General features: G+C 42.7%; 1 protein-coding gene and 1 pseudogene across 2 annotated transcripts in view; both read left to right on the forward strand.

The window, feature by feature from the left end:
* Positions 1 to 23455, forward strand: part of Epb41l4a (erythrocyte membrane protein band 4.1 like 4A) — a 251336-nt gene that overhangs the window by 107896 nt on the left and 119985 nt on the right. For both annotated transcript variants that reach the window (XM_023703353.1, XM_004643270.2), the window contains exon 3: positions 1901 to 2005. In XM_023703353.1, coding sequence (XP_023559121.1) covers positions 1901 to 2005 — 105 coding nt within the window. The remainder of the gene's footprint in view (positions 1 to 1900; positions 2006 to 23455) is intronic.
* LOC105743809 lies at positions 9644 to 13886 on the forward strand (annotated as a pseudogene).

A 23455-nucleotide genomic window follows, 5' to 3' on the forward strand; every position in this document is an offset into this window, starting at 1 on the left:
ATTATGTTAAACTCATTAAAATATTGGGAGTATTGTTCCTGGATAAATCCACTGGATAGGACTGGGTAGTTAGCAGATGAAATAGCTGTGTTTAAATCAAAATGGAAATGATGGCCTTTTCAGTAAATGGCAGTGCAATTATCAATCCATTTGGAAACTAAGTTAGGCCTTATCCCTAACACAAAAATAATTTCCAGATGGAGTGAAGAGCTAAATAAGTGAAATTGCACAAGTATTAGAAGTTCTAAGAGAATTTGCTGATAAGCTTTGGGTTGGAGAATGCCCAGCCCCAACTCTAGAAAATGTGGTGAGCTGGCTAGTAAGTGCATGAATGAGCACTTACTTTTAGGAGAGTCAGGAAAATGCAAATAAAAATCCTTTTCTTACCCTTTAATCAGATTTGAAAAAATTTTCTCAGTCTAAGTGTTGGCAAAGTGAAAGGGGACGTGTATTTTTACTGAACAAAATGTAATGGTCTTTTTGGCAGTGTCCACTGTAATATTAAGTATTGTGTGCTTGTTATGAGTGCTTTCACTTCCAGATTTATACTGAGGGGAAGGGCACAGCTACATGAGCACAAAGAGACATTTACTATGTGTGGCATTGTTACTGTAGCACAAAATATCCATTAATGTAAAGGTCTATCATGGGAGGGTGTTTTTGTTTTAAAATAAGTTGTATAATGCATTTTGAAAAAGGAACTGATTAAATTTCTCTAATGTAATCTAGAGGAAAACAAACTACCTATGGGATTTGTGACAAGAAGTATCTTCTTGAAGGGCCTTTCTTTCCCATCTCATATTAAACACTGTAGAATACATCTAACCAAAACATTTCCTCTGAGTTAGCAGTACAGATTCTAACTGCAGGTGTAGGATGGAGTCCTTGTCTTGTATGTCTAAGCACATAATAATGGTAATTCTCTGAGGGGAGACGCCTTTGGACAAAAGCCCAATTTTATTGCCCAACACATGGTTTGGGGACTTTTTTTTTTTTTTTTTTGCTACCTCCTAGTGGTGGTATGGCATTAGATAAAGGGAAGGCCTGACATTGTGTAGCTGTGGCCTGGCGGTGGACCAATTCCCGGAGCATCTGGTGTGTAGAGCAGAACTTGCTGGTTGTTTCTTCAATGTGTGAATACTCTTTATTTGATATATAGGATGAAAGATTTTGTTTATTTATTTTGATTGTTGTTTTTCTGGGAAGTGAACCCAGGGCCTTGCTTATGCGAGAATCTTACAGAATTGAATCTGTGAATAGCGGGAGGGAAAAGAAGAGAGATTAATATATGAGATAGGTACTAGGATTTTAAAAACTGCCAAAAGAAGTATTTGCTTTAATGTCTTATGCTTATGTGAAAAAGAGCAAGTAAAATACCTTGGAAGAGCTAGTTAGAACATCAGTTTTAGTGGCTTTAATCTATAGGTTGTTTGAAAATTTGAAAAAAAAAAGCTTTGGCTATTGTTAATTTTGTGTTAGATCCTTGTGAGAATAATGATTTAGGGTGAAAATTGCTTTGTAAAATAAAAGAATTCTAGAATTTTAAACCAAAAAGGTGTTTGATGAATTTATTAGATATTTTTCATATGAAAGATGATCTTTGTTTAACAGAACTTTGTCCTGAAGAGAATTGATAATCCCATAAGAAAAGAAGCTTATATTAATTTAACATCTGCTATAATTTAAGGATTATTTTCCAAAGTAATTTCTTTAATACACTTAACTTTAAATCACATTTGTCTTTGTGACTGAGGGAAACCCAAAAAGGGTACCACGGTCTAATCAAAACGCTGTCACAGTGAGGGAACGTTAATAAAGATGCAAAGCATGATTGTATCCTTCTGAGACACAGGACAAGATACCTTGATTAAAAAAAAAACCCTGTGAATTATTTTTGCAGAAGTCAACAAAAGGTTCCATTGTCCTTGACCATGTTTTCCGTCACATCAATCTTGTGGAGATAGATTATTTTGGGCTGCGTTTCTGTGACAGAAGCCATCAGACGGTGAGTACAGTGACTTCACACGTTTTCTGGTTATAAATTTCCCTCTATCTCTGCCTTTCTGGGTGGTTTTATGTGTTACTGAAAATGACTTTGAACACCTCAAACGTGTTTTTCTCTGATAATTTCTTTGCATTTTCCCCTCATCTGCCCAAAGTCTTTCGAGTTGCTGCATTCGCACCTGCTGTGTGTGTAGCTGTCTTTGCAGGTAGCCCAAGGGGCGGCCATTCTCACAGCACGTGGATGTACTTCCCCTTCCTGCTGCTGAGAGGAGTGGATGATTGTCTAATGTTCAGAGAAAAGGGGCTAGCCCTCGAACGGACACAATGATTGCCTTTCAGGAAAGAAAATGAAGAAAAATTCACAGTGTAAAAAAATGCCTGTTAAATTTTAAAAGTGGGGCTGGGGAGATAACTCAGTAGAATAAGCACTTGCCTGGCAAGCGCAAGGTCCTGAGTTCAATCCCCAGTACTGCAAAAACCAAAAAAAACACACAAAAAGAAATTTTAAAAGTGGTTTGGGCTGTTATAAAACAGCAAGTACAGGTTTTCATATATGAACTTGCTGAGGTAAGAGTAGTAAGGGCAGCCTGGCATTTGGTTCTGATGTCTTTTATTCACAAGGGTTATCTTGGAAGTGCTTCCTGTATACAGGTTGGTAGAAAGATTAAGAAATTTGCCATAATGGAAAGACTTTAAAATCACTCTATTTAACTGCCTTTTATTTTTCATCCTTTGTCACTGCTGTTGAAATAAAAGTATTCTTCCTCTTCCTTCATCAGTTCTCCCGGCCTCCACTGTGTTATTTATAATGAATTCAGCAAGTAAAAATGATTTTCTGCATGGCATCTCTGTGCCCTGGCCTCAGGAATGTTCTAGTATGACAAGAGATAGGCAAATGAAATGCTCTTGATGGTGGTAACTTGTGATTTCTATTTACTCTATTTCACAGGAAGATTTCATAAAATAGGAATAAAAATTGGGCATGTTGTATAGATTTCTACAGAAAGGAATAGTTTTTCTAAGTCAAGTGGTCATTAGTGAACACTACAGAGAAATGAAACATATTCAGAAATTCACTGTATTCTATCCCATACAGTTTACAAGTCACTGTAGTAGGATTATAAATCTGTACTGAAAGATTAAATTGAAGGTGTAGAAGGCACCTTAAATTATATTCATATTTTATAAATAATATTTTTCCCTAGCAGAAAAAAATACAGTTTTTGGATCTTATTCAATATCTCAGACCTTGCATAGATAGATTGATTTGTATGGTTTGGCATCTGTTATAGTGTTTATAGTACAGATTTTATAAGAAAATAAAATTGCATACTTTAAAGGAACAAGTTCTTAACATGTTTTGATGTGGTTAGAACATTGGGTATATAAATGATGTGTTAAAAAGTACTTCTTGTCTTATGAATTTGTGTTATTTTCTGCTAGTGATAAAATACTGATGATTTTTGTAAACACTGCTTAGTCTCTGCATTTGCAAACGTATTGTCTGATTGCCTTATACTTCCTTTTCCTTGTAAGAAACTTAGAGCATATGAAGTTTTTTTTATTTCTAGTATATTAGTAGGAGCAGTCCTTCATATCCTGTAGTTATTTAAGGAACATAAAAATTTAAACAGTAACTTTATTCTAGAATAGCACAGGATATGGTGAAATCTTTGCCTAAGAAAATTGTCATTGTTTTCATGAATATTGTCCGAGTTGCTGTCAATTAGGTTTTGTGTATTGATTTGCCCTTTCTGTACACAAAAGTTGATTTTTTAAATGAGGCATGACTGTGTAATGATGCCTTAATTAGCTAATATAATTAAGATACACATGAAAATCTACCTAAGAAAGGACCTTGAAGCTCTATGACTGTTCAGGTCAACTCTTGGGATATATAGAAAGAGAGAAAGTGGGAGCTTTGTGGATGAAAGAGAGTAAAGATAACTAGGGATGGAGTAGTGGTTCATGTCAACAGAAAGCCCTAGGCTCTTGTCTCTTTCTTCCTCTACTTGGAGCCATGGTGGAACTAGCTGGGATTGGGGACTGATGTAATTAAAAGCAAGTGTCCTTTCATAAATTTTAGTTTTTATTAGTATGTGCTTGTAACCCATGATTACATTCATCATGGGGAGTTGGTGCGCTTATATAACCTGTACATAATTCTTTTTCTGTCTCCCCTCCTCCCTCTCTCCCCTCTCTTTGCCCTGCCTTCATCTCTTGGTCTCCTTCCCAATTGAAAAGATTTATCCCCCTGTTTCCACTTGTCTTTCTTGTGTTTGGCTCTGTAATTCATTCATACTTTGGGTTTCTCGTAGGAGGGAAGCCATAGGAAGAGGAGGGCTGGAGAGTCAGAGAAGACGTTTCAGTGGGGACAGAGGTTGGAGTGATGTAATTATTGGATAGAGGTCTTGAGCCAAGGAATGCAGGCAGCGTTTAGAAAATGGGAAATCCAAGGAAATGGATTCTTCCCTAGAGCCCTTAGAGGAAAGGCAGCCTTGTCTACATTTTGATTTTGGCCTAGTGAGATTCACTTGAACTCTTGACCACCAGAACTGTAAGATCATATATTTCTATTGTTGTAAGCCATCAAATTTATGATAATTTGTTATAGCAGTAGAATGAAATATATTCATAGATGCAGTGGAGAATTTTATTCTTGCTTGCTCAGTGGGAATATAAGGCTTTATTCTTAGGGCTCGCCACATTAGAGAGAAGCCTATTATTTTTCTTTGTGATTACAGCTGTATGTGCTTCCTCACCTGTGTGTGCTTTGAGAGTATTTAGTTCATTATTATAGGAGAAAGATGGTGATACCAGTTAATGATAGGCAAAGAAAAATCGAAATTGTATACACTCCTGAACTTTAAATAATTGGTGAGTTAAGATTAGTCTGACACTGGACCTTGAGCCATCTTTTATGTGATGTGATGGAAAGAATAGCTGCCTTTGGAGTCACAAGGGTTATAGCCTATGTATTCTACTAATGAATAGTCAAGTCTTTAATTTTTCTAAATCTTGATATAGCTGTATTAGTCTGCTATCTTTACTATAATGAAATACCTGAAGCTAGGTAATGAATAAAGAAATGAGGTTTGTTTGCTCTTTGGCTTGAAGGTTTAAGGACATAATGCTGGCAACAGGACTGAGGAGATAGCGCAGCAGTCTAAGCACCTGCCTGGCAAGTACAAGGACCAGGGTTGGATCCCAGGTACCTCATGCCACCCTGACCCTGGATTCCTGGGTGCTCTGTGTCGGCCACCAAAACTGGGCATGGTGGCACACACCTTTAATCTCAGCACTGGAGAGGCTGAGACAGAAGGATCGCTATGAGTCTGAGCCGTGTAAAGAGACCCTGTACCAAATATATAAATAAAATAAAAAGATTTAAAAAATTAAAAATAATAATGCTGGCCTCAGTTCAGCTGAGGTGAGGGCTTCATAGCAGACCCCTTCATAATGACAGGTGTGTGTGAGTTGGGAGAGACCACACGGAAGGACAGGGAGTCAGGGGAACTGGAGCGTGTCTAGCCCTGCACTTTTAGAGCAACCTTCTCCAGCAGATTCACGGGGCTCCTCTAAAGCTACATCAGTTCCTCCTGAGAGCAGCACCTCGGTGGCTCGTTTCTCACTGGCTGTTACCTCTTAAAGGTTCGACACCACCTCCCACCACCACCATACTGAGGACCGGGCTCCCAACACTTGAACCCTGAAGCAGATATCCTTAAACCATAGCAGTGTCCTTATCTGTAGACTGAAAAACAAAGTGCCTTCTTTTGTTAATTCATAGAGTGACTGTAGGCTCTAATCAGAATGCATGACAGCTCTGTGTAGATTATAAAGGTGATTTTTAAAAAAATGTATTTTGTACAGGGTCTCACTACACAGCTTGGGCTCATAGTGATTGTCCTGTTTTCATCCTCCCCAATGCTGGGATTACAGGCATGCACCACTACACTCAGACTTCTGTGTAGATTATAAAGTATTCAATGTATAAATGGCCTTTCCTGTTGAAACTAGGATGGGAGAAAATATAACTGGTGAGATTTTCTTTTTGTTTGTTTTAAAGCAAAATATAGGGAGAAAAAAGAAACTACCTAGAGGAAAGAAGAGAGAAAATTAAGCTTTCTAAAGCTTAAATAAGCTCTAAAGCTTTCTAGAGTCTTGAGAACCTTGGGAAATTTTTGAAGATGAGTTTTGATGGTATTGAAAGCAATGACAATGATAAATGTGATATCCCAGTACTAATCCTGGTTTTGATAATAACAGTTATACTCACGTCTTATTTTGTGGGGTTTTTTTTGGCGGGGGGCGGTACTGGGAATCAAACTCAGGAGCTTACATTTGCCTAGCATGTACTGCGCTGCTGAGCTATATCCCTGGTGCCTCATGTCTTATTTTAACTTTGGCACTTGAGGTTCCTTTACAAATTACTCACCGAAAGGCAGTAGTTGTATCTAATTAGAGCTTTTCTCAGAAGATGGAACTCAACATGGCTTTGAGAATCAGGCTACTCAGCCTACTGTCCTTTGGCTTCAAAAGTCAAAGCAACACACACATAAGGTAACATGTAAATGTCCTCTTCCTCCAGCAATCTCTTACTTTGCTTCCCAAGGCAATAGAAGTAATCAAAAGAAACTTTTCCCTTCTTGACCCCTTGCTTCCAGGTGACTCGGGTACTTCTTTCCTCTCCCTTCCCCCGCTGGCACAAGGGAAGAGGCTCAGCGCTCCTGACCTGACTCTCCACTCCTCACTGCTCTGCTAGCTCCCGGGGAAGGAGACATCGGTAGTTCCCGGGTGTCTGGCCAAGTTAAATCTCTTCCTCATAGAGCACTCTCGCTTTCTCTGGAACCGCCATGTCCGGCTCCCTGTGCCTCACCTAAACTCCAGAGAGCTTTGTCTAAATTGTTTTGCTTTCGTTTCTGAGGTCCCTTTCATCGCTCAACTTGAGCTCTGCTGGGCACCTGTAATGACCTCCCCGGTTGTCAGGCTGTGCTGCACGTGGCCTTTCTGTTGCTTCGACGATAATGCTTTGCTCTTTCTGGAAATCTGACTTTGTTCTCATGACATCGCCTTCTCCTTATTTCCTAGTTTTCTGCTATTTTATTTCTGTTCCTTTTTGATCTCTTTCCCTCTCCATTGTCTGTAATGTACTGTGACTCATCAGGATTTTGTTCTTAATGTGCTTCTTAGTTCTAGCTCTACAGGCTCACACTTTGCATGCTTCTTCTTCTGGTACTATTTGTTTCTGATACCATTTCCTTAAATATTAGTGAGATTGTTGGTATATTTGCATTCTTCCCAGTGCCCCCCAGTACTCTGAGTATTATGGAACAAAACCATCTTCCCGCACCGAGCCACCAGGCAGGCCCAGCCCTGACCTCGCCGCCAGGAGCAGTGGCGCTCGCTTGGCATCCTGATAGTGTATCTTGCAATGTGTGTGAGACTGCGCTTTCTGCGATTGTATGCTTGGGCAGACATTCATAAGAACTGATCAGTGATAACTGTTAAGCTGCTCGTAAGCGACAGTATGAGTCCTGCTGCAAAAGAAGAAAGGAAGGTGGTTGTGATAAATTATTACGTATTGGAGCTTTTCATCTCTGTGTTGTCATCAGACACCTGGTGAGTAGACAGAGCTAGTAGATGAATTGAAAGGCTCTTCATGGCGAGGCCTCTGGTGTTGTGAGGAGCATCATAAGCAGCACAACAGCCAGGGAGAACTGATGACAGCACGGGAAGCGTATCTGGGAAAACACTGTGTCCCTGGGTGTTGAGGGCCCTGGAAGGGAATGACAGGAGCATTCTTGCAGAAACCTTAGGGCTGAAGTTCTTCTCATTTTCCTGTGGATAGTTACGTGTTACTATTCCCGGCTGGTCACCTCTGCTCTGTGGTTTAGTTGTTACTTGAATCTGGTGACCCTCAAAATTCCCACCCTGACTCACCTATCCCACAAGGCATTGTGTGGTATAAAGAACACAGACTCTGGACTCAGACTTGCGTGATTGAAAGTACATTCTACTCCCGAGAGCTCTGTGGCGTTGCTTGGGTCTCCTGACTTCTCTCTAGAGCAGTTTTCCCATTGTCAACTGAAGATAGTAGTAAAGAAGCGATCTCCAGGCAAGTTCGTGCCTGGCAGGAGTGTGAGAGATAAGAGTACTAGGTGCCCTGACTGTGGCGCTGTGGGCTCCTGGTGAGTGAAGAAGGGAGCCTGGTCAGACTGATGAAAGGGTTGCCATCTGATGCAGGTTGAAGCTTTTGAGTTTTAGCTGTTTGTATGTATGTTTGTTTGTTTATTTATTTATTTATAGTGTTCATAGTCCTTATAACATAGCCGGAAGTGTCATCATTTATCAGGCTTGATTTTTTTTTTTTCTCCTGTATTGGCTATCTCTTTTTAAAATCAGGTTTCTGGATAACAGTAGTTAATGGGCTCCTTGTTCTCTTTTTCGATGTCTTTGATGAGTGCTTGGTTGGGTTGCTTCTAGGAGAGGCGACCTTTGGAAAGGCCGTGGCCACTCATTTGTCAGGGATGACAGTCCAATTTTCTTCCTTCGGAGTGTGGAACTCAGAAGGAATTGGTGACAGTCATCTAGGGAGGGCGTTAGATGACTCCGTCTGACCAGGACAGGCATAGCTGTGAAGCAGAAGCTTTGCGTGGTGGACCTCTGTGGCTGAACGCAGGCAGTGACCAGCTAGAACCAGTTCAGCTGCCAGGAAGTAGATGAGTGGGAACAGGGCGTGAAGCTTATAGGTGTTGGCAGTGACTGCCAACTGGCTGACAAGTGTGCCAAGGTGGAACTCGCAGGAAGAATAGGCCTCTTTTTTTCTTTTTCTTTCTTTGATATGCGCAGAGCTATTTGGTTTCATTTTTAACTTAATAAAATCCTTTTCCTGCAGTCAGGGACTGGGTATTGATTAATTCCCATTTCTGTCTTATGTATATGTTTTATACCCTTGAACAATGGCATGACAAACAAAGGGTGAGTGCCTTTCAGAGAGAGAGAGAGAGAGAGAGAGAGAGAGAGAGAGAGAGAGAGAGAGAGAGACCGAGACCATTCAGATGCCTGCCTGGCTGTACCCTTTGCAGGATCTTAGGTGTGACTTAGTTAATGTAGATGTGAGGCCCCTTTTATGTCATACATTGATTACTATGAAATCACGAGGGAGGGCCCAGTGAGTCATTGCAACGAGTGCAGTCCAGTCTTGGTGCACAAACGGAGCAGCCTGTTGCTTATGCTTACAGTTCCACTCACACACACATTCATTTAACAGGTACTTAGGGGTTAAACATTCAAACCCCCTTCTGTTGAGAGTGGTCCTGTCTAATGAGAGGAGAGCAGATTCCCATTCTGCTTGAGCTGAGCAGCACTGACAGAATTAACTGGTGTGCCCCCAGAAGTCTTGCTGGAGCAGGCAGACAGGCAGGCAGGCAGACAGACAGACAGATATGTAGACAAACAGAAGTCTTCCTGTCTTTGGGGTCTGACGTGAGCTGCTAGAGCAGGAAGCCAGGAACTCTCCTCCTCCTAAAGTTTCCTCTGAGATGACTTAAGAAATATCAAGGACATGCCTGCTCATTGGGATCTGAAGTCTTTGTTCTGTCCATGAAGGCCATGACTGGTGACCATTGAGGTCAGCATGGTTGGTTTTCCTGGCCAATGCACCAGATGCAATGGCAAGGAGAAACACCAAAATGATACCCAAGATTTGGAGGCAGATTCATTTATATTGACAGGTACTGATTGGAATCATTCCCAGAATATCAGGCCCTGATTTCTGGTGGTCTAGCACTTACATGACAGATAAGCAAGCAGGAAGTACTGAGGCAGAATGGCTTGCCAGTGGGGGATTGGTGTATACATCATTCATCATAGTGACCAGCCATTTCTAGGAGACAGAAGCAACCAGACTTGGAACAGGAACTATTACCTGTGCAACTAAGAAACTGAAGTACATTTATGGTGGTGGTGGTGGTGGTGGTGGCGGTGGCGGCAGCGGCGGCAGTGGTGGTGTTGTTTTTTTGGGGGGCATTTAATATTACAAAGAAAATGACTTAATTCCTTGAAAGTATTCTGTATTATAGATAAAAAGTCATACAATGATTTGTTATGTAAAATTAATTTTAGTAACTTCTCGGGTACTTCAGCACAATGTAGCCCACATCTTCCCTTTAAAGCTACTCTTTTTCTTCTGCTCCTGAGCGCAGTGATTTCTCAGGCTATTCAGTTGGGTTCTCTTTCAATTTAATTGAAAGCAGTGAATCCAGAAGCACTTGACTTAATAGTTTGTCCATTAGCCATTATAGTAATCCAATCTACAATTTCTGGGAAATATGTTTTAGAATGTTTTACCAAGAATGACCAAGATACTATTAATTAGGCAGTTTTCTCTTTTTTTTTTTTTTTTTTTTTTAGATAACTGATTTAATTCCATATAGTTAGAAGGGATTAGGCAAATATGGAATTACTAGTTTTAGGGCTGGGTGTGTAGCTCAGTGGCAGAAGACCTGCTTACAAATTTGCGTCACGTTACATTCCTCAATACAAGATTTTTGATAAAATGAGTTTATTGACTTGCATACTTGATGTTTTCATTCCGATCTTGGATCTGCAGACTTAGTTCATTTGGTTTATGGAAGATGTCCAACATATTTGCAAAGCTAGTTGCCACGAAACCACTCAGCTAAACCAGCTTGCTTTCTGTCATCTGTTAATTTATATAAAAGTGTTCACGTGTTTTTGAAAAGTCTTGAACTTGGAATCCTATTTCTGAGATGATTAGACAGATAAAACATAGCCTTTTGTCACTTAGAGGACATAGATCTGCCTTCAGTGAAGTCTGCCCAATAGTGATTTATTTCATTCTTATGGAACTCTATCTCATGATGCATATTTGATCCTAGCTGGAGAATGGAGGTTACAGTGTCATTAAATCAGAATTATTTCTCCTCTGCCACTCTCTGTATAGTATATTTTATTTCAGAATTTGGGCTCACATTCCAACTATGGCCCCAGATATTATGATTCTAACACTTTGAGTATTCTTTGCTAGAAATAATGTATGGGAGAAGCGTTAAGCTTTTTCATTTGGTTTACGGTATCTTTATTAAAGGCATCTTTGTTAACATCAATCTTGCAAGTATTCCCATGATATCTATAACCTGTGGTGGGTCACTAAGGGAAAATCTGAACTCCCAAATATGATTTACAACATCTTTAAAGATATGCAGCCATTGGCTACTTTAAAAAAAATTTTTTTCCCCCAGTGCTGTGGATTGAATCCTGGGGATTTTGCACTGAGCTACATCTCCAGACCTTGTATCTATTTATTTTTTAAATTTTTATTTATTTATGGTTGTGGTACTGGGGATGGAACTTGGGACCTTGCGCTTGCCATGCAGGTGCTTATGCTGCTGAGCTATCTCCCCAGTCCTCCCCAGACCTTTTCACTTTTTTATTTTGAGACAGAGTCTTGCTAGGTTATTAGATTGCCCAGGCTGGGCTTGGCCTTGGAATTCTCCTGCCTTATGCTCCCAGAGTACTGAGACCACAGGGATAAACCACCATGCCTGGCTCCTTGCTTACTAATGAGCTCCTTTTCTTGCACTGACTCTTTGAAGCTCTCCACTAAGTCCATGCTCGGGGGTCAAGGTAGCTACTCTGCTCCAGCTGCAGCTTCTGTGCCATTGTGTCTCATATTGCTGGCACCTGCTGCTGCCTTCTTACCTCGACACCCTTCCTGTTCTCTTCTCTTCCATTTTACAGGGATTAAACAGCTTTCATCTCATTTTTGTTGTTGTTGTTGTTTTTATTTTAACTGTTCAGTGAGGTCTCTGCTGTGTCTTCCTTCTTAAAGCTTTCCTCTACGCCCAGAAATGCATGAGGCTTTCTCCTCATACTAAAAATACTGCTGGTTCTGGCTCTTAATTAATACAACTTGACTGGAAGCTTCTTGAGGGGAGGGATTCTTTATTGCTGCCTCTGTCCCTGCAGAGCCAGAGTTCTGTAATGTGGTTGAGGAAGGAACCCCTGGACAGTGGGCGACAGTGGTGGGGGGCAGCTCTTGTGGTGTCTGTGGCTTCTTTCTTTTGTGCAGTTCTTTTGAACTTAACCTTTTATTGCTCTGATGAAAGGCCTCTCCTACTGCTCATTTAAAGCAGACTTCGCCTTTATTTATTTGTCTATTTAAATGTATTTAGTACGGGGTCTCACTATGCAGCTTGGACTTGTAGTGATCCTCCTGTTTTCAGCCTCCCCAGAACTGGGATTATTGACCATCCAGAAGTGGCTGCTAGGCTCCATCTTCAGTTCGCCTGCCTCCACCACGTCCATAAGAGTGACCCAGTAGTCCTACAAGGTGTCTACCTCCAGCCCCTGGGCCTTCAGCAGTCTCTCCTACACCAGTGGATCTGCTTCCCGTATCAGCTCCTCCAGCTTCTCCAGAATGGGCAGCAGTGGCATCTTCTGGGGTGGCCGGAGGTGGGTGGCTATGGCGGGACTGGTGGTATGGGGAACATCACAGCCGACCAGGTGAACCAGAGCCTGCTGGACTCCCTGAACCTGGAAGTGGACCCCAACATCCAGGCCATGTGCATTCAGGAGAAGGACCAGATCAAGAACCTCAATAAGTTTACCTCCTTCATCAACAAGGTTCAGTTTTTGGAGCAGCCGCATAAGATGCCGGAGACCAAGTGAAGCCTCCTGCAGCAGCAGAATACATCCCGGAGTAACATGGACAACATCTTTGAAAGCTACATCAACAACCTCTCTCAGCAGCTGGACTCACTGGATCAGGAAAAACTGAAGCTAGAAGTGGAGCTTGGCAACATGCAGGGGCTGGTGTAGGATTTGAAGAATAAATATGAACATGAGATCAATAAGCATTCAGAGATGGAGAACGAATTTGTCCTCATCAAAAAGGATGTGGATGAAGCTTACATGAACAAGGTGGAGCTTGAGTCATGCCTGGAAGGGTTGACTGATGAGATCGACTTCCTCAGGCAGCTATATGAAGAGGAGATACGTGAGCTGCAGTCTCAGATCTCGGACACATCCGTGGTGATGTCCATGGACAATAGCCGCTCCCTGGACCTGGACGGCATCATTGTTGAGGTCAAGGCACAGTACGAGAAGATCGCCAACTGCAGCTGGGCAGAGGCAGAGGGCATGTACCAGATCAAGTATGAAGAGTTGCAGACTCTGGCTGGGAAGCACGGGGATGACCTCCGCTGCACGAAGTCCGAGATCTCTGAGATGAACCGCAGCATCAGCCGACTACAGGCAGATACTGAGGCCCTTAAAGACCAAAGAGCATCCCTGGAGGGTGCCATCACCGATGCCAAGCAGCGTGGGGAGATGGCCATTAAGGATGCCAACGCCAAGCTGGCCCAGCTGGAGGCTGCCCTACAGAATGCCAAGCAGGACATGGCCTGGCAGCTGCACGAGTTCCAGGAGCTCATGTATTTCAAGCTGGCCCTGGACATTGAGATCACCACCTACCGCAAGCTTCTAGAGGGCGAGGAGAACAGGCTGGAGGCTGCCCTGCAGAAGGCCAAGCAGGACATGGCTCTGCGGCTGTGTGAGTCCCAGGAGCTCACGAACATCAAGCTGGCCCTGGACATCGAGATCGCCACCTACTGCAAGCTGCTGGAGGGTGAGGAGAGCAGCTGGAGGCTGGAATGCAGAACTTGAGCATCCACATGAAGACCACCAGTGGCTATTCAGGAATGGTGAGCTCACTCTATAGGGACCTCACAAGCCCTGGCTTTGGGAACCTCCAAAGCCCTGGCTTCACCCGCACCAAGTCTGCTGTGGTTGTGAAGAAGATTGAGACCTGCAGTGAGAAGATGGTGTCTGAGACTTCTGATGTCCTGCCCAAGTGAATGGGCCACAGGAGCCTCTCCAGCCTGCACCTCTCATGAGGCTGCCCATGACAGCTGTACAGGGGAGCTGTACAAGAGACCCACCTGAGGCTCAGCTTGGCCCTCAGCCCACCCTTGGGGGCCATTACTGCCTGGGATAACCCTTCTTGCCTGTATCTATCACCAAAACCCAATTCAATTGTTTTTTCCAACATAAAGCCTGGTTTTGCCACCTGGGGGAAAAACAACAACAACAACAACAACAACAACAACAACAACAACTGGGATTATTGGTGCGTGCCTGGGCTGGGCTGGCAGGGCATGTGGTGGCAGGGATCAAACCCTGGTTCCTGTGCTTAACTAAGCAGGTACTTAGCTGAGCTATCTTGCCAGCCCTATTTTTTTTTTTTTTTTTTAGAAAACATGTCTAGGGTGGCCAAATAGCTCAGCAGATTAAAGCAGGCACAGGGGCTGGGTGTTTGATCCCCTGGGCCTGTTGTGCCAGCCCTGACCCTGGGGCGAGCTGAGAGGACAGTTGAGATTGGGTGTGGTTGTGCAAGCCTGTAATTCCAGCTCTTGGGAGGCTGTAAACAGGTTTATCACTGAGTCCCATCTAGTCATGAGACTCTGAACATCCTGTAGACCTTCCCTAAAATACAAAAAAACAAAAACAAAAACAAAAAACAAGTCTTCCCTGAGATGTTAGGGAGTTATCTTGGAAATTCATGAGATAAGAAAGATTGTATAGGTATGTGGTGTTCATTATGCTCTGACTCAAAAAAGCTTGGTGCCATTTAGTTCCTGGTCTATGAAGGGGTTGGACTGTGTAGTGTGTAATAGAGGAAGAGACTGTATGTTGTGTGAGGATCTCAGGCCAGCCAGTGTCACCTGTAGCTCTAGGGCTGTGGATCGTTTTTTTTTTTTTTTTTTATTTTTTTTTTTTTTTTTTTTTATGTGTGTGTGTGTGTGTGTGTGTGTGTGTGTGTGTGTGGCCAGCTCAGCCCACCAGGGGGCGAGGCCGGCTGGCATGTGGTACTGGGGGATTGAACCGCAGTCCCTGCGCTTTGCTAAGCTTGTTCTAAGTAGGTGCATTAGACCACTGAGCCATCTCACCAGTCCCATGCGCCGTGGATCTTATGATTTAAATTTTTTCGTAGGATAAATAGTGTTTGTAATAAAAGAGTAAATTGTTTCTCTATTGTTGACAGTGTCTAATAAGAAAGGAAAAGAGTTTGATCCTCAGAATGCTGTCCCAGCCCCACTCCTGGGGCATGCTGAGACGGTGATTGAGACTGGGCGTGGTGGCACAGGCCTGTAATCCCAGCACTTGGGAGGCTGAAAACTGGAGAATCACTACAAGTCCGATCTAGGTAGTGAGACCCTGTAGACCCTTTACTAAAAATACAAAAAAAACAAAAACAAAACAAAAAAGCCCCCAAAAAACGGGGAAGATATTTTTTTGCTGGACATTTTCTGTTTAGAGAGGGTCTTATCTTTCCTGAAGGCAGGCATGTGAGGCCTCATGCAGATTCAGGAGCTGACCTGGGAAGTGCTGATGGAGAGCCATGGCCAGGTGGTACCTGTGACCCTCGTGGCATGTGGTGTGCTTTCCTCACTGGCCCTGGAAAGAGCAGAGCATGCTTTGTTTGGCCTTATGTCTCTGATGTATGTGGTGAGGTTGACATGTATTTTGAAATACTCTTGGAACACCTACATTTGTCTAGAGTCAGTTCTATGATGCCTTTCATCGTTTGGTCTTTCTTTCGCTTCTCAGATGGTTGATCCCAACAGGCACAAATGTTACTTCCGTAGTCCATGTGTAGAACAATAATTTATTCTGTGGTTTTCATAAACTTGTTGCTTTTGAAGTTTAAGGAGGCAAAATAAATAAAATAAAATAAATACTACTGGGGCCCCCTTTTGGGCTGGGGATTTAGCTCAGTGGTACAGCTCCTACCTTGCCAGTGTGATGTCCTGAGTTCAATTCCCAGTACCAAAAATAAAATAAAATAAAATAAATACCACTGAAGTTTAAGGAGGTGAAGAATTGAGCTCTATCTTGAATAGAGTGTTCTTTCTTCACTGATAGCACCCAGTTTCTTTTTTTTTTATTTTTAATCAAAACAAGATTAAGAGGAAAAACAGTTGAAAATGATAGACATATGTCTTAGGTACGCTTCTCTTGTTGCTGGAACAAATACCCGACACCCAAAATGAAGGAAGGAAAGGTTTATTTAGCTCACAGTTATTGGCGGTTTCAGTCCACACTCAGCTGGCTCCAAGGAAGAGTGGCACAGGGCAGAGAACAACCCTTCGTGGTGGTGGCAAAGAACAGAGAGCAAAGGGAGTGCCCTCAGCTCAGGTAGCCAGCCAGCCTCTCTCCCTCCCTTACATTGTGGTGCCGAGTATCGGCCCCGGGGCACTCGCTCCCATAATCCCAGCATTGGATCAAGAATCAATCACCAACTCCAGAAGCCGCCCCATGACTGCATGAGGCTTTGGGGGACACCTAGACACAAACTGTAACAACATAGTACTTTAAAATGAAACTGTCAGGACTAGAGGCAACATTAACATGTCTACATACAGTTAAACATATTTGTATATTTATCTGTAAGACAAGGTGTGTAGATGTGCTGAGTATTCTTGTCAATAAAATTGGTGCCTGAGGAATTTCTTATTGAAAGGAATGCTGCTGATTTCTTTACTATGAACATTTTATTAGATCACACTGTCCTCCCAGCTTAGAATGAGCTATAAAAGATGGAATTTCTGATGATTTTGTTGGCTAATAAGAAAGAAGTAGATTTAGAGTTAATGATTCTAAATATTTCCTTGGTTTTCATAGGTCCACATTCCATAGGGCCCATAGCTTACAGTAAACTATGGCTAGAGGGAGTCTGCTGAGAGTTTCTAGCTAAGGCTAAAAGGATAGATCTGACTGAGGAGCTGGTTTTCAGGAGTGGGGAGCCAACAGATCTGTTTGGAATATGTTGAACTTAAAATGTCCATGGACATTCAAGTGGAGATGTGGAGGGATTCATTTAGGCTCATGGCAGGCTGGGATTGTGCTCGGAGCCCGAGGTTTTTAAAGTCAGGAACCTAGATAAGGTGGAAGGAAAGAGGAGATGCTGCCATGCACCAGAGCAGTAACCATATTATTTGAGAATTCTGATGTGTGGCACAAGTGAGTGGTACGGTGCTGAGCAGGGAGTCTGGGCCCCACTTCCTCCATAGTCTCTAGGGTTGGCCTGGCTCCTCTGCGCTAAATTATTGGGTTGGCAGCAACGTTTATCTTCAGGCATGTGACATATTTTCATTTCTACAGTTTCAGGCCATGTAGACTTCTTGTGTTATTGCCTGTGACATAGTAGTTGGGTTTCAAGGATCAGCAACTCAAAAAAGAGGGAGGAAAGAGGGCTGGATGGACAAGTGTTGTCTCTTCTTTTATGACCAGGTCTCAGGAGTCAGAGGCTGTTGCTTCAGTTCCATTCTGTTGAAGTGAAGAGAAGGACGGCCCACACTTACACAGAGGGCGTACCTTTTCTTAATTGTAGCACTGCTTGCCTTAAAGCATGAGAACATTTTATTTTCAAACACAGTAAGTCCTAGCTTTATAGCAATCTCTCTCACCCTCTCCTTATCTTCTCCCCCCTCCCTCCCTCCTGACCTCCCTCCTTCCTTCACTTCCTTCCTTCCATTTTTTGGCTTTCTTTCTCTCTCCTTTTTATCTCTTTGCATTTCATTACAGGCAGAAAAATGAAGCCAGTCAGCACTTTTTCCAGCTCTGCTTGGAATTCTCCTTGTCTGGATCATCCAATTCATTAGGTACATTTGGCCTCAGCATTGCTAAGCCTTCTGCTTCTGTGTGAATAAGGTCTTCCTTCTTCCTTCTTCCTCCTTCCATTTGGGCCCTGTGGACAAAGCCTCCTTGTGGGCCCCTGGACTTCTATTCATCATCTCCACCTCATCCCAAAACAGAATGGAAACGAGAGACTGTGGATAGAGAATAGAGGGCCAGCTAGGCCATCAAAAAGACTTCAGCTTTTACTTTTTGGAAGAAAGGAAACCATTGGAAAATATTGACCAAAAAGTGAGCTGATTTGACTTGTATTTTTTAAAGCATTCCTCTAATTGCAGAGGTAGACACAGGGATATCATTACAAGAACACTAGTTGTGGGTAATGGCTGCTTAGGCCTGGGAGTGGTGAAAATTTGCAAATTCTGGTCCTGTTTTGGGCAGAGGCAGTAGGATTTGCAGATGGAGAGAAGCTAAATCTAACTCAAAGGTAATGGAAGAGTATTGTGGCATTTATCAAGATAGGAAAGAAGGCAGGAGAAGAAGTTTTTTGTTTTAGAGGAAGTGAAATCATCAGTTTCCTTTTAAACATGTGAACTTTGAAATTCTAATAGACCTCTAAGTAGAGATGGCAGGTGGGTGTCTGGATTTGGGGAGGATCCTGGCTGTGCTATGTACATTTAGTAGTTGTATGTGGATGGCATTGGCAGCTGTGGACCTTGATGTGCACTGAGCCGTGGGCGATCTAGTCTTTCCTGGTTGGGGAGATAGAGGATGGTGTGAAAGGGCTGCCAGTGGGCTAGCAGGAGAAGCAAGAGGGACAGTTGTCCTAGGAGCACAGGACAAACATTTCAGGTAAGTGGGTGGAGCCTTGTATCTTTCATTAGATTTCATTGCATGGGGGTCACTGCAGTATTCCATTGTGGGTGTGGTGACACTTGATCATCCTGAACACATTTTTTCCACTGTTTTACCAATATGTTGTGTTTCTTCCTATCAAGTGCTTATGTATAAGTGTAACAAAATGATTGCTTATTGATAGTGTGTAAATTCAGAGAGGGGAGTGATGCTGGTGCCAAACTTGCACAGATTGTCTACATGGGTGGCTGACATGGTGGCGTCTTTGCTGATTCATTGTACACAAACTCAGTTTCATGTGCAAAGTTATTTAAAAGATTGCATTTAATTACCTTCAGGCTATGTATTTTTTTCTTCCTCTGTATTTATGATAGGGTCTATAGAGTCTCATTACATAGATCAGACTCATAGTGATTCTTCTGTTTTCAGCCTCTCAAGGGCTGGGATTACAGGCGAGCACCACCAGGCTCACTTACCATCTCAGTGCTCCCTGGGGGTGGGGCTGGCACAGTGGCTGGGGATGGCATCCGGGCTGTTGCCTTTGGTCTAAACAGGTGCTTTAGTCTGCTGAGCTATCAGGCCAACCCTCAGGTATGTATGTTAAAGTGTGTAGAAACATATTTGAGCCCAGGTGTGGTGCACACTTGTGATGTCAGAACCCTAAAAGACTGAGTCCGGAGGACTTCAAATTTGAGGCCAGCCTGGGCAATTTAGCAACCAAGTGAGACCCTGAAAAAAGGGACCCGAGGGCTGGGGGGTGTATCTCAATTGTAGAGGCCTGGGTTTAATCTACAGAATCAGGGAGGGGAGCACCTCATAAATGAATTTTATGTGTAGACCTAGGTCTCATCTTCAAGATGCAGGCAGGAAAGAAAGAAAACGAATGAACGAACAGACAGACAGACACATACCTGAAGCCCTTCTGATGTCAAGCATTTGGGAGAAATGATACTTAACCTGAAATAAAGTGGATTTAAGAGGGAGTGAGAGACAGAATATAGGACAACTTCAGTGTTCTAAAGATTTATTTACAGATGCAATATGAAGAGATTTGGGAATTAAAAAGCTTTTTCATCTTTATATGGCGGAAAGGAAGGCATCTGTTTGTGCAGGAGTGATTCTTGAGAAATGGAAAGTTCCGTGGCTCAGGAAACAGCCCAGAATTGCGGTTGTATGTTCCTGAGTGGTGGGGAGGGCGTGGCCTGTGTGGGGCAGGGACACTCCTGCATGTGATGGGAAGTGTGGGGCTCTGCACAAAGCAGAGAGGCAGGTGGGGGAGATGGGGCAGGCAGGTGGGGGAGATGGGGTGAGCATGCTCACACTCCTGTGCTTATGCAGTTCCTCAGGGATATACCCACGTTCTCCAGCTGAGAATGAGAAAGGGCAAGGAGATCTGCATAATTCATGGATGGAGGAGAAAGTGTTCAGGTGTTCTCTAGTCGAGTGAGAGAATAAAAAGTAGAATTCAGGGTGATGTCAAGGAGTCCCTTAGGTGATTGGTAGCGGATTTAAAGTGAGCTCACCTAAGATTGTGCAATTTGGGCCTTCAGTTGTGTGTTGGCTTTGGTTTCCTGCATAGAGCAGGTAGGTGGTGGGTTAACCATGGGTGCCCCTCCCCCATCACTCCAATGACAAGGCTTCGTTTTTGTCCATTGAGGGATAGCTTGTTTCCAGTGAGTGGTTCACCAGAGACCCTAAGGCTTCTGTGGTTCATAGCAAGGAGCAAATTAGAATCACATCCTGTTATCATTGTTTAGAGGGCCTGCGGTCTGTTCATAGGGACAATAGGGAAAGCACATATAGCTGTAACTACAGTCCTGGAATTTGCAAAAACATGTGCAAATTATCTTGAGTCTCAAAACCTCCCAAGAATGGTCCATTTTTTTAGTTTTTTGAGATCTTTTTGACTTCAATGTCCTGATAAGATGATCAGTTGTGTTTTTTACTTCTGGGATCAAGAGGTTGTTTTGCTATCTTGACAAAAACTGTGTGTGCTTTAAAGCCTTTTCTTTGGCTTACAGAAATGTTAAATATCAGTGTAGAATTTTTAAGTTCTCCAAAGGAGGCTCAGGATCTTACCCAGTGTAAGATAAGATGCAGCAAAGCTTTTATTATTTGATGTGTTCTGTTCTGTGTGTGTGTGTGTGTGTGTGTGTGTGTGTGTGTGTGTGTGTTCTGTTCTTTATTTAAAAATTTTGAGGGTTTATTCCACTGTTAGACCTCTAGGATACTCCAAAACAATAGTTGGCAAATGAAAGGTTAGACCCTGAATTTAGTACATATCTTTTGAAGGTTAGGTTATTGATTTACTGTGTAGTATTAGTCTTTAAAAATCCAATTCTGAGACAGTTACCTAGGAAATTGATGCAGTTGAGACAGTATCAGCCAACATGGATGAAGGAAGCCCAGGGCGTTTAGTCAAGACTGTCAGACACTCCGACAGGTCTGTCATTTCTCCTTGGGTTACATCAGTGAGGTTATTAAGATTGACAGGACTGAAGCAGAAAGGCGCAAACTGCCTGTCTCTCACCCCTGGCAAAGGGTGCAAGCCAGAGGACTGTGATCCTGGCACCTTAGTGACCAGGTGTTTGGAAGGCGTGTGCTAACCAGAAGAAAACAAACAGATTGTACAAAATTACAAGAGACCAGGGTCTGTTTGGGTTTATTGTCTAATACACAATAGATCCTAACCCAGCTCGTGCACATATACAACAATAGTATGTTTCAAATAGAAAGGAGTTGTAAGAGGAAAAGGGACTGCTTTTCTTAGAGAATGAACAGCTCGAATGTTCAGAAAAAATGAGAGAGTTGTTTCTCCTTGTAATCATCTGGGAAAACAAGACAGCTGCACACCCAGGTGGCATCCAGACAGGCTGTTTATTCTCCTGTGGCCAACAGCGTGTTGCCCAGTGCGAGACCACTACTTCTCTTTTCTTTCACGCTGTGCAGGTGAAAAGACTGGAAGGCTATTTCTCTTTCTGGAAGCTCTTTGTCTTAGTCTATTTCCTGTTGCTATGACAGAATATCTAAGACTGAGAATTTATAAAGAATACCTGTTTATTCAAATCATAGACAACCAGAAGTATATTGAATAAGAAAAAATATTTTTAATCTTCAAAAACAAAAGAATAGCAGTATATTTTAGCTCATGGTCTGGAAGCTTGCAGGTCCAAGGTGCTCAGGAGGTGCAGCTAGCAAGACCTCATGCTGTGTCCTAACATGCAGGCAGCAGGCGCGTGGGGAAAGCAGGAGGGCTTGCTTCTTAACAGCGTACTCCTGTGGTCAGTCATCCCATCCCACAAGAGCAGCTTTAATCCTTTTATGAGGGCAGTGCCCTGTGATGTAATCGTCTCTTGTAGACACTGCTCCCCCGTGCTGTTACAGCGGAGATCCAATTTCAACATGGATTTTGGAAGAGACAGATCATATCCAAAGTATAACATTCTCCCTGAAAACTGAGTTCCCTTTAGTTGAGATTTTGTTAGCTATCTGAGCAGCCGCCCTGATTTCAGTGTCATACTCAATTGTAAAGAACTTGGAATATTACATTCTTGTCATTTTAAAATGTACCTGTGTACTTTATGAGCAGGTGAAATGGTGGACAGATATTTTGTAAAATAGGCTCTTTTGCACCTATTTGCTTATTTTGAGGAAGTTTTTGTGAACACATTGTTCAATGATTTTTCTTCTCAGTGAAACCTTCTTGGAGTCACCCTGAAAAACTAACTTTCTTTGTATATGATTTTGTTATTTTGTGCATGCTCATTTACATACTTTATCATCTCCCTTTCTACGTTGTGTTGTCAGTGGATGTCTGTGTGTCTCTGGCTGTATGTGCTTAGGCGCAGGGAAGAGTCCTCTTTGTGTTAGCACACTCCTCAGGAAGTGCCTGCCGTGGCTTCCAGACGGCATGCATGAGTGATGTCCAGGGGAGAGCCTCCTGCCGGCTGTTTTACCTCATGTCCAGTATTCTACACGCAGTCCTTGAAACCAGGCTATCGTGTGCACTGGAAATTCTGTTGCTCCTTCTCCAGCTCTGGAGCAGCAGCCTGATGTATGTCACTGTGCTCTGACACGTGCCATATTAGGTTGCTTGTTGATAATGAGTGGTGACAAGTGCCATCATGCTACGGCTGCTTTGGCTCCCAGGTTGCGTGTTTTCCTTGGTTGACCATGCTTGGGTTTTGCATCTCAAGATGTTGGCTCATGAAACTTGGTAGCTTGTGTTTATTATGTGTGTTCTGTCCGGCCTCTGTAAGCCCTGGCTTCCATCTTGATCAAATGAGGTTTGTGCGCAGCACGCTCTGCAGTGAGGCTTGGCATAGCCGATGGGCACCAAGCTGACTGAGTGGCCGCCGACTGAGTCTTGCCTAGTCTTTATCTTGCTGTAAAATTGTAATTTCTAAGTCATTTTCAGATTCTTGTTATGTCTTTTCACCTCACGAATTTACTCACTCATGGAAAGATTTATTTTTAAATTGTATAGACTATTATTGTGGTACATTAACCAGTTTTTCCTATTGTGTTGAGGTAAAAGCTTTCTTCTTACTATTCTTTATTGGTCATTTTTAAGGGTGGAAAAAATATTCTAAAAGTAGGAAAACAAAAACAAAACAAATACACACACACACACACACATATGTATATATGTATATATCACATCATGCCACACTAATTTTTTTTTTTTTTTTTTTTTGGTGGAACTAGGGATTGAACTCAGGCCCTTGTGCTTGCCAGGCAAGCGCTTATTCTCCTGAGCTATCTCCCCAGCCCCATATTGTTTGGTGTTTTTTCTTTTTTTCTGTCAGAAAGTTATTATGTATTGTTTTTATGTACCAGGTAAAATTAATTTTAGGGGCTGGGGAGATAGCTCAGAATAAGTGCTTGCCTGGCAAGCAAGGGCCTGAGCTCAATCCTCAGTTCAAAAAAAAAA

This window comes from Octodon degus, unplaced genomic scaffold (genome assembly GCF_000260255.1).
Source record: "Octodon degus isolate 3935 unplaced genomic scaffold, OctDeg1.0 scaffold00169, whole genome shotgun sequence".
Lineage (NCBI taxonomy): Eukaryota > Metazoa > Chordata > Mammalia > Rodentia > Octodontidae > Octodon > Octodon degus.